An 11,419-nucleotide genomic window follows, 5' to 3' on the forward strand; every position below is an offset into this window, starting at 1 on the left:
TGTGTGTGTGTGTGTGTGAGTGTGTGTGTGTGTGTGTGTGTGTGTGTGCGTGCGTGTGTGTGTGTGTGTGTGTGCGTGTGTGTGTGTGCGTGCGTGTGTGTGTGTGGTGTGTGCGTGTGCGTGCGTGCGCATGTGTGCATGTGCGTGCGTGTGTGTGGGTGTGTGTGGTGTGTTTCAGGGCCAAGGAGTGATGAAGCATGGGGCACGGGGGAAAAGACAGACTCTGAAGTCTCAGTCTACAGACTTGGGCACCACTGACGTAGGTAAGACTCAGACTCACACACACAAGGCAAGGCAAGGCAAGGCAAGGCAAGGCACGTTTATTTGTATAGCACATTTTGTACAACAGGGACGACTCAAAGTGCTTTACATACAGCATTAAAAAGATACATCAAGAGGAGAAAAGTTAACAGATTAAAAAATAAAAGTAAGATGATAGAATATATATATACATATATATACGCTGCAATTTACGAACAGCCCCTTTAGATACACCTGTTAGTAGACCATTACAATAATAATCAAGTCTACTCGAAAGAAATGCATGGATGAGTTTTTCAAGGTCTTGCTTGGACATGAAACCTCTCATTCTTGTCATGTGTTCCAGGTGATAGTAGGCTGATTTAGTTATCAAGTTTATGCGGTTTCTGAAGGTTAGATCAGAGTCTAGAATAACAACAAGATTTCGGACCTGTTTTTTACTGTGAAGAGAGAGAGAATCAAGTTTTGCACTGACTTTCAATCTTTTGTCAGGTGCACCGATACAATTATCTCTGCTCTGTCTTTGTTTAGCTGGAGGACGTTTTTTGTCATCCAGGTATTTATTTGTTCAATGCAATTACAGAGATTGTCGATGGGACTATAGTCGTTCGGTGAGAGATGTTGTGGTATCCAATTAGTCGTCTGCATTGTTGTGGTAGCCAATTTTGTTATTTTTTATGATGTCCTAATGGAAGCATGTAGAGATTGAATAGAAGGGGGCCAAGGATTGACCCTTGGGGAACCCCACATCATTTTAATTTTGTCGGACACAAAGTTGCCAGTGGAGAGCTGTAGGCAGGATCTAAACCAAATCCAAACTAAATAAATAGTAGTAGGAGTTTTTTCCTCCTTACGCACAAGCACGAAACCGTGACCCAAACACCGAGGTTCATACCGAACCGTGGGCCAGCTGAACCGTTGCACCCCTAACACGCACACACCTCCGCCTCTCTATGCATACAGTACCAACCATCTTGATGATCCCAATGTCTCTGTGTGCGTGCGTGTCCGTGTGTCTGTGTCTGTGCGTGTGTGTGTGTGTGTGTGTGTGTGTGTTCTAACCGCCCCCCCCCCCTCCGTCTCACAATGTCTCTCTCTCTCTCTCTGTCGTCCCCGTCCCCCCGCCCCGTCCTGGTCCAGTGGTGAGTCGGGTCCTGGAGGTGACGGACCTGCCAGAGGGGATCTCCCGCCCCGAGGCCGAGAAGCTCTTCAACCAGCTGTCGCTGTGCGGCGCCAAGATCCAGTGGCTCAAAGACCCCCAAGGGGGGGGGCGTGGCCCCGGGCCAGGGATGATGGGGGGCATGGGCATGGGCATGGGGGGAGGAGGACGGGGGATGGGGATGGGGGGAGGGGGGATGGGGAAGGGCGACGGGGGGGGCGACCTGGCCCACCTCTACACGGTGGTGGCGGTGTTCCCCAGCACCATGGCCGCCCAGAGTGCTTCCTTCAAACTCAACAACAGCGGAGGCAGCCTCTTCAAACTGAGGGCGGCCAAAAACAACTATGACCTCCGGGTCCTGGAGAGGGCCAGCTCTCAGTGAGGAGGACGAGAGAGACGGGGGGGGGGGGGAAAGAAAGAAAGAAAGAAACGAACGGAAGAAAGAATGAAAGGAGGAAAGAAAGAAAGAGAGAGACTTTTGGAGGAGTTTCGGGAGAGTGAAGCCTGAGGTCGGGGGGGGGGACGACGACGACGACTGCTCTCGGGAAGGGGGGGTTCGAACAGGGGAAACGGAGCAGCGGAGGAGAGAGGAGGAGGAACCACCACCATCGGCTCGCCAGGTGTTTGTTTGTAAAGATTTATTTTTTAATATATTTTTTTTGGGGGGGGGGGTTTTGTTTGGTTTTTTTGTTTTCTTTTTCATTTTGTATCGATACCTGAAGAGCACACAAGACACGTGAGCATGTGTTTCACTGTTGCTGTGGTATGTGGGCCGTTTTACACACACACACACACACATGCACGCACATGCGTACAAACACACACACACACACACGCACGCAGGCAACAGGGTCACATACAGTAGCACATCCTAGCACACACTGGACAGTCAACCTCGGTCTGACCTCCCCTCCTCACCCCGCTCTCCTCCAGGCCTCCTCCTTTTCTCCTCTTTTCTCTGTCTATACTTTCTCTCTCCCCCTCTCCACTCCTCTCTCACTTAATCTCACATATTTAAACTTTCATACGCACATTTTCTCTTTCTTTCTCTCTCTCTCCCCTTCCTTGTCATATATTCTCTTCCCTACTTATTTTCTTTCTCTCTCTCTCTCTCTCTCTCTCTCTCTCTCTCTGTGTCCCTTTGGCATACTCTCTCCTCTGTCTCTCTCTCTTTCTTTCTCTCCTCTCTCTTGCTTTCTGTCTGCCTTACTGCTGTTGTGGGTTTCTGTATTGCGCTGTTTTTCTCAGAAGAGTATTGTTCTTTTTTGGTTGGATATATTTATATAAGTGATGTAAGGAATAAAATAAATCTATATATTCAGTGATTTTTTTCAGTGGATCAGTTTAGGCCCCCTTTACTACCCTCTTAACCCTTTCCTACTGCCCCCCCCCCCCCACTCACTTCCTCCCCTCCCCTTGTGCCCCTACCCCTCCATCCCTACCCCCTCTCCCCTGATACCCCCTCTCCTCTATCACCCCCTCCATCCCTACCCCCCCTCTCCCCTGGTACCCCATCCATCCCTCTCCATCGCCTTCCCTGGTTCCCAGCCTCTCCACCCCCCCCCCCCCCCCCCCCCCCGGTGCCCCATCTCTACCTCCCCCAACCCCCGTCACTGTGTTTGTGTTTTTCGTTGACAGCTGTGCGGAACGTATCAGAAGAAGTAGTTAAAGTGCACAATGATTGCATATGTCTACTGTACATTTGATTTAAATCTGTTCTTTTTTGTTTTTGTTTTTAAAAATTATAAAAGTCAAGAAAAAAAAAATACAACAAAAACCTGTGTGCATGTGGTCATTTATCTGAGAGAGACGGTGGGAAGGCGGAAGCTAAGAAGAGGTCTGATTAAAGGAAATAGCCATATCCAGAAATACACACGAGGTGAATCATCCTCTGCCGTCATACGAGTCAAGTCTAATAAGCAGTTCACTTCACCCCTGTGATTCTATCAATTACTCTCTCCGGATGTTTATCGTTAAAGCCCAGATACATCCATACATACACAGTCAGTCAGAATCAGTCAGTCACATGCCAGTGTGAGGTGAGGTTACCTGAGGTCAACCTGGGGCGGAGGATTCAGCTCAGTACAAACAAGCAAACTTTTTGTCCATTGAATTATAAACAATGCAATCGTTATTATTTTAGGCGTCATGTACACTAACCGAACACTTTATTAGGAACACTATACTAATACTGGGTAGGGACGCCCCCCTTTGCTCTCAAAACAGCCTACATTTTTCGTTCTTCTTCACATCACGTTATTCCTGCAGATTTTTCAAGTGCACTTTCATGCTGTGACACAATCTCCCATTCTACCACGTCCCAAAGGTGTTCTATTGGATTCAGATCCGGTGACTGGGATGGCCACTGAAGAACACTGAACTTGTTCATTATACCATGTTCATTATACCAGTTTGAGGCCATTAGATGTAGCCGTTAGAAGATGGGGACATTGTGTCCAGGAAGGGATGCACACGGTCAGCAACAATACTCAGATGATTGACAGGTATTAACAGGCAAAGTGCGCCAAGAAAACATTCCCCACACCATTACACCACCTGAATGAATGAGAAGGTGTACAGGTGTTCCTGATTAAGTGTTCAGCGAGTGTATATTATTGTTGCTTTTCTGTGTAAGGGTCAATTTGAACTAACTATTAATCACGATGAACAGTTTACTTTGATATGACGATGTCCTGATATTTGGGAAGAGGATGGGGTATCATGAGGAGTGTGATGATATACAATAACTTACCCCTAAACTGGACAAAGGTATTGGGACACCCGAATATCACACCCATGTGCTTGTTGAACTTCTCATTCTAAAACCCTGGGCGTTACTGTAGTTGGTCCCACCTTTGCTGCTATAACAGCTTCCACTCTTCTGGGAAGACTTTCTACTAGATTTTAGAATATATGGTATAATATATAATATGGTTGCAGGGATTTGCTCCCATTCAGCCACAAAAACATAACTGAGGTCGGGCACTGATGGGTGGGTGAGAAGGACTGGCTCGCAGTCGGCGTTCCAATTCATCCCAAAGGTGTTTGATGGGGTTGAGGTCAGAGCTCTGTGTGCAGGCCTGTCAAGTTCTCCCAGACCAAACTCGGCAAACCATGTCATTATGGACCTCACTTTGTGTATGGGGGCAGTGTCATGCTGAAACTGGAAAGGGCCTTCCCCAAACTGTTGCCACAAAGTTGGAAGCGTACAATTCTCTAGAATCACATTGTATGCTGTAGCATTAAGATTTCCATTCACTGGAACTGAGGGGCCCAAACCATGACAACAGCCCCAGACGATAATTGTGTCCACATACTTTTGTCCCTATAGTGTCCATCATCGCACTCGGCCAGCCTGGCGGCTGTGGGCCCTTGTGTATACGGGTCAGCCCTGTGGTTGTGAAGGGGTTCATCTCAGCTGTCCCAAACAGTCACATAGAAACACAAACACACACACACACACACACACGGTTGCATTAGTCACTGAATCTCCCACCTGTCGGAACCCCATTTGGAAAGTTGACTTAGTAAAGCAGCGAACAAAGGGACAGACCGATGCACTGGACCGGCTCCATCTTGGCCGTGAGTCTGTCTGCCTGCTGTCTGACTGGTGTGTGTGGACCGCTGGGCTGGGAGGACCATCTCAACCTCTGAGGAACACAACTCAAGCCTCACCAGGGTACAGTTCATATCCTGTGTGTGTGTGTGTGTATATATATGGTAAAGAACATTGTGAGTTGGGTTTGTCCTCTTCATTATCAGACGGGAGCCCTGCTTATCTCATACTGGTCTTTTACCTGAACGGTGTAATTGTACAGTGTATTTACTGTGTGTTATTTGCTTGTGATTTGCTTGTGTCTGTGAGGAGCATGTGTTTCATTGAGATGGTGGTTCCTCAGCGGAGGTTGTGAAGCATACCTTTCTGTCAGTGACTCCTTAGGAACGCTCCATGATGAACCCTGCCAGGGTCAGGTTACTCCTCAGAATAGATCAGAATCAGTATTCATTTTTATTTTGTTTTTTGTTTATTGCCAAGTATATTCACACATACAGGAAACTGACTCGGTGTGGTTGGTGCATAGGACATAAAGACACAGACAGAAATATAATAATAAAATAAATAAATGTAATAAACAACACTATAAAAGCACATTTAAAAAAAAGACAATGACAGAAATGGGCAGTAGAGCAATAAGACTGTAAAGTATGTACAACTAATATAGATTACATTGTCAGTTGTGTGTGTGTGTGTGTGTGTGTGTGTGTGTGTGTGTGTGTGTGTGTGTGTGTGTGTGTGCGTGTGACAGGGGGGGTTTAACTTCTTTACTGTGACATTTTTCTTACTCTATTGTTAGCTTCATCAGAGAATGTGGGGAGTTGTTATTATTGAGAGTAACAGTAATATAATACAATAATAAACAAAATGTTAATAAGGTAACCCTAACCCTAACCCATCTTTACAAGTCAAGTCTTTCCTTTTGATGTACGGTAGCTTACCCTGTTCTGCCATACACTTGTGAACAAACTTGACTGTCCACTTGATTGTAGTATAACGTAAACTATATTAAAATGATGTTTGAATTCTTATTAGTATATTATAATTATTATACATATATGATAACTACTATTATATTCTACTTAATCAAATAATAAGTATTTCTTGATTTCAGTGACCATGAAAAAAACAATAGTAAGCTTAATAGCATGAAGAGCAATTACATTTTTTTTACTTTAAGTAACTTTAATAACATATGAGTACCATTATATGGGGTATTAATATCTCCTATCTCTGTGGAACCAACAACTTGTTATAAGTCACTTTGGATAAAAGCGTCATAAATGCTAAACATAATAAATGTCATGTAGAATGTAATAAGACACAGCAGTGCTCCATGTCCTTGTGTCCACAGCGCCCCCTGCTGCCCCAGAGCCACACTGCGTCACCTGGAGGAGTTGACCGACCCTGTCCAACATGTCTCAGTACGACCAGTAAGTCCAAACTGGATAGACTGAAGTAGTAGAAACTGTGTTGATGTTACGGTACATGTGGGAATACGGTACATGTGGGAAAACTAGGGTTAGGGTTAGGTGCTAGGGTGACTTGGTACATGCTGGCATGTCTAACCCTAACCCTAACCTTAACCCTAACCCTAACCGTAGCACCCTAGCACCTAACCCTAACCCTAGTTTTCCCACATGTACCGTAACATTGATACTGAAATGTATTTGATACCATTCCTCATTCCATTAAACATGTGTGTTTGATACCATCCCTCATGAGCCCCGCCCTCCTATGTCTAGCTCCACCTTGTTGTCCATTATATTAGGAACACATCGTTTTCACTCCTCCAACCTCTTGTCCAAGGTCTGGTCTGTCTTGCAGACTGGATGATAAGGATTCTCTGGATATCCATGACAACCCGCCGGCGCCTGACAACGTGGTGAGAGAGGAGGACAAGAACACGGTGAGGGGGGTCCGGAGGGGTGAGGGGGCGGGGGGGTCCGGAGGGTCTTGTCAGACAGTTTGGTCACTTGACCAAAACAAATCAAAACTTATATCGGGCCTAAATGGATGCTTCCAAAGTCATACAGTACAGTCATCCAATCTACAGTACTGGGCGCTACCACAGGTTCTTACATCCATTCAGGCCTTAGACTGTATCGATAAAGGCTTGATTAAGACTTTAACGTTACGTCGGCAAGTCCTTTGTTTATAGAATATGTACATGTGTGAACCCTAGGCTAGCCCTCATAGGATGCAGCTATTGTAGTCAGAATGAAGCCATCCAAGACACCCCTGGCAACTTGAACCCAGGCTGTTAATGACAGTTGGAGCGGCTTCACAGATTCTTCACAGTTCTGTGCTGAGCTGTATAATTAGGGAAGTGTCAGACTGTCAGACTGTCCGTCAAACGGAGTCGGGAGGTCTGTTGGTCTTTGCCGGAGGTTATTTTGAGAGATCAGAGCACCCGTCCGCCGTCCCCCCTGTCCCCCCCCAATTCCACAGCCGTGTGTGTGGGCTGGGGGGGGGCTGGTGGTGGCGGGGGGGGGGTGGTGCTTACTTTGCCAGCTCACATGTCAGTATGGAGGTATAATATATTTATGGCATATTATGTGAGGTGCATATGTGCATAATAAAACGTGTGAATATTTCATCAGATATTGACATACTGCGCGGGTAGGGTCATACTGTGTCATTTTGACACAGACTATAAATCAAGAGGGGAACATTGGCAGTTTGCCACCGACTGTGTGTCCTACAGGGCCAGGCGGAGGAGCCGGCTGCACTATAGCTCTGTCAGTTTGTTGTCATTATGTCGTTGACTCCGATTTCCTATACGTCCATCCTTCCTTTCTCCTCCATCCATCCATCACTACGTCCTTTCTCATCTGTCCATCCATCCCTGAACAGGTCTACTTCATCTACGACGAGGAGGTGGAGGAGGAGGAAGAGGAACCCCCTCCCCCTGAGCCAATCAGGCCCGTCAACGATAAACCGCACAAGTTCAAGGACCACTATTGCAAGAAGCCCAAGTTCTGCGATGTCTGTGCACGTATGATAGTCCGTAAGTCCAACACGTAACGTATGATAGTCCGTAAGTCCAACACGTAACGTATTATAGTCTTTAAGTCCAACACGTAACGTATGATAGTCCGTAAGTCCAACACGTAACGTATTATAGTCTTTAAGTCCAACACGTAACGTATGATAGTCTTTAAGTCCAACACGTAACGTATGATAGTCTTTAAGTCCAACACGTAACGTATGATAGCCTTTAAGTCCAACACATAACGTATGATAGACTGTAAGTCCAACACGTAACATATGATAGTCTTTAAGTCCAACACGTAACGTATGATAGTCTTTAAGTCCAACACGTAACGTATGATAGTCTTTAAGTCCAACACGTAATGTATGATAGTCTTTCAGTCCAACACCCAACATAATATGATAATCTTTATGTTTAACACATTTTACTTAACAATAGAACACCTGTGCCTATCTTACCTACTATAAGAGCCGCCTCGAGCCCCTCTTTACAATGGGAAAATGTTATTTACACACAATGGCCACTAGTTGGCGTGCCTCATAAATTAGCCTGCCTTCTACACAGAAAAACTACAAAATAGCTTTATACTAGCTTATCCTGATGTGATGTTGAAAATGTAAGGATACTGGGTGGTAGAACGCACATATCTAGGAAAAGTCATGAAAGGAGGGTCGTGAAACTTGATCGAGTGCAAAGATATAAAAAAAATGTTTACTCACAGGGTAATGACCCCACCCATGGCTGTTCTAGTGCTAACAGAGTACAGTACAATCCACAACAGAGTAATTTGCTTCACCTTGTCCTGAATCGATGTACTGTATATTGGAGGAACAGAACCCTACTATAAGACGTTGTGTATCAACCTCACACAATCGTTGACTCTCTCTTTTTGTCCTTCATATCTGTCAGTCAATAACAAGTTTGCGTTGCGATGTAAGCAACATCCACCACCAGTGCCAGTCCTATGTGGAGTTCCAGAGATGCTTTGGCAAGATCGTGAGTTACCTTCCACCTCACAGCTGGACACACATCCACTCTTACTGAAGTAGATAAGAAGTCCATTGTTGATCAATTCTCTCCCCCTTCCCCCTACTCCTCAACTACCCCCTCTCCCCCCCCCCCCCCTCCGTCCCCCCACCCCCCTCCTCCTTCTCCCCTCTCCCCCGCCCCCCCCCCCTCTGTCCCCCCACCCCCCTCCTCCTTCTCCCCTCTCCCCCGCCCCTCCCCCCCTCTGCCCCCTCGCCCCCCCCTCTGTCCCCCTCCTCCTTCTCCCCTCTCCCCCGCCCCCCCCCCCCTCTGCCCCCTCACCCCTCCCCCCCTCTGCCCCCTCGCCCCCCCCCTCTGTCCCCCTCCTCCTTCTACCCTCTCCCCCGCCCCCCCCCTCTGCCCCCTCGCCCCCCCCTCTGCCCCCCCCCCCCTCCCTCTCCCAGCCCCCAGGCTTCAGGCGGGCCTACAGCTCCCCTCTCTACAGCAGCCAGCAGAACGCCACTGTCAAGGAGCTGCTGCCCTTCTGTGAGTCATCATCATCATCATCATCATCATTATCATCATCTCACATTCTGATTCTGATTCTGATTCTGATTCTGATTCAATTGAATTGTAATTGGCAGAGTACAAAGTACAGACAACTAAATGCATTGGGTATCTAGCCAGATAGTTGCAATAGTGCAATAGTGCAAAAGCCATAAGCAGATATATGTACAGTGAGATATGTACAGACAAGCACAAGATATGTACAGTAAGATATATGCAGTATGATATGTACAGAGCAAGGGCAAAGTTACCAATACAATGTCCGGCATATGTACAGTATGCAAAAACAGCAGTGGGCAAAAGCTGAGTGGTATATGACTCCCTCTGTCATACAGGAGCGACACCACCAGACTACCTCCCAACACACACCATCATGTCCATACACCACACCCACTCTTAGGACTAAAAGGTTCCGAAAGTCCCTGTGGGAGAACCTTTTGAAGAACCCTGGGTTCTGGGTTCCATGTAGAATCCTCTGTGGAAACAGTTCTACGTGGACCCCAAAGGGTTCTCCAACACAGAAGGCCTAAGAACCGTTTTTTGTTTCTAGCTAGAAGCCTTTATCTTTATAAAAGTGCACCTTGAGTGCACCTCAACTAAAGCCAGACACAGCATGATCATATACAGCTGCCGTCTGCGTCAGGATCTATGTCATACTGTCCATCTTTGTGTAGAGATATTGTTTGTTTGTTTATGTCATGCATAGACGTGGTTTCAATGTACTTGGCTGTTGCTTCTTGACTTCCTGAAGTTTCCTGTCGTGTTTGTTGTGTCTGCAGCTCAGTCCAACCGTAGCGACCCTGTCTTTGAGACCCTGCGTATCGGAGTGATCATGGCCAACAAGGAGCGCAAGAAGGGATCGGAGGACAAGAAGAACGTGAGTGTGGAAGAAAGAATGATTCTTTAAAAAAAATGAAATAAATGTACAGTACCAGTCAAACATTTGGACACGCCTCCCCTTCCCCATTCACTTGAATGGGAAAGTGTGTCCAACCTTTGGACTGGTCCTGTATGTGTCTGACCTTTAACCTTTAACCTGACTACATCACAGGAGACATGAAGAGTCACTGTACAGAACCTCACAGTCTCTCTGTCCCTCTCTCTACCTACATCTCCAGATGATGATGATGATGATGGAGGAAGAGGAGTCCCAGCCCAAACGGGAGGAAGGTGGAGGTGAAGGGGGTGAGTGTGAGGGTGACTTGGGGGTACAGAAGCCTAACTGACTGAGTTCCTTCTCACCTTCTCACACAGTCCACAAGAGTCTATGTATTTGGGCTCTTACGGCACGTGTGTGTGTGTGTGTGTGTGTGTGTGTGTGTGTGTGTGTGTGTGTTGTGTGTTACAGCTAACCCAGAGGGAGACAAAAAAGGAGACAAAGCTGCAGCAGATGAAAAGGTTAGGGAATGATGATGATACATGACACATACTGTATATTACATAGTCACCTATTACTACCATTCTTGTTCTTCTTCTTATTTATATCAAGCCCATATCACTATTGGCACTTTTGGTTGGATACTAAACTGCATTTCGTTGCATAGTACTTGTACTGTATAAAAGTTAAAAGTATAAAATGCAATCTAATCTAATCTAATCTAATGATGATGATGATGATGATGATGATCAATCCTTCTCCCTGTGTGCCCCAGAGTGTGTTTAAGAAGCCCCAGCCAGGGAAGATCGGCGTGTTCTCCCAGTCCCACTACTACCTGGCTCTGTACCGCTTCAAGGCTGTGGAGAAGGACGACCTGGACCTGCAGTGAGGCTCCACCTTCTCACACACCTCCTCCACCTTCTCACACACCTCCTCCACCTCCTCCACCTCCTCACACACCTCCTCCACCTCCTCACACACCTCCTCCACCTCCTCCACCTCCTCACACACCTCCTCCACCTTCTCACACACCTCCTC

The 11,419-nt window shown here is 46.7% G+C and overlaps 2 protein-coding genes across 2 annotated transcripts in view; both read left to right on the forward strand.

The window, feature by feature from the left end:
• Positions 1-1,802, forward strand: part of r3hdm2 (R3H domain containing 2) — a gene marked incomplete at both ends in the record, with an annotated part of 63,642 nt that extends 61,840 nt beyond the window's left edge. Inside the window, 2 exon segments of the mRNA XM_080548010.1 lie at positions 179-263; positions 1,402-1,802. Of these exon segments, the coding sequence (XP_080404136.1) occupies positions 179-263; positions 1,402-1,802 (486 nt within the window).
• A 4,590-nt stretch (positions 1,803-6,392) lies between these two features.
• On the forward strand, positions 6,393-11,270 carry LOC308173644 (SH3 and cysteine-rich domain-containing protein 3-like; the record flags this gene model as incomplete). The annotated part of the gene is given in 10 exon segments (XM_080548681.1): positions 6,393-6,409; positions 6,804-6,885; positions 7,833-7,986; positions 8,881-8,908; positions 8,910-8,967; positions 9,402-9,483; positions 10,284-10,381; positions 10,623-10,689; positions 10,853-10,902; positions 11,157-11,270. Coding segments are annotated over 10 exon segments (750 nt in total).
• Positions 11,271-11,419: the final 149 nt, after the last annotated feature.

The sequence above is a fragment of the Nansenia antarctica genome (assembly GCF_963989245.1).
Source record: "Nansenia antarctica genome assembly, chromosome: 18".
In the NCBI taxonomy this organism is placed as follows: domain Eukaryota; kingdom Metazoa; phylum Chordata; class Actinopteri; order Argentiniformes; family Microstomatidae; genus Nansenia; species Nansenia antarctica.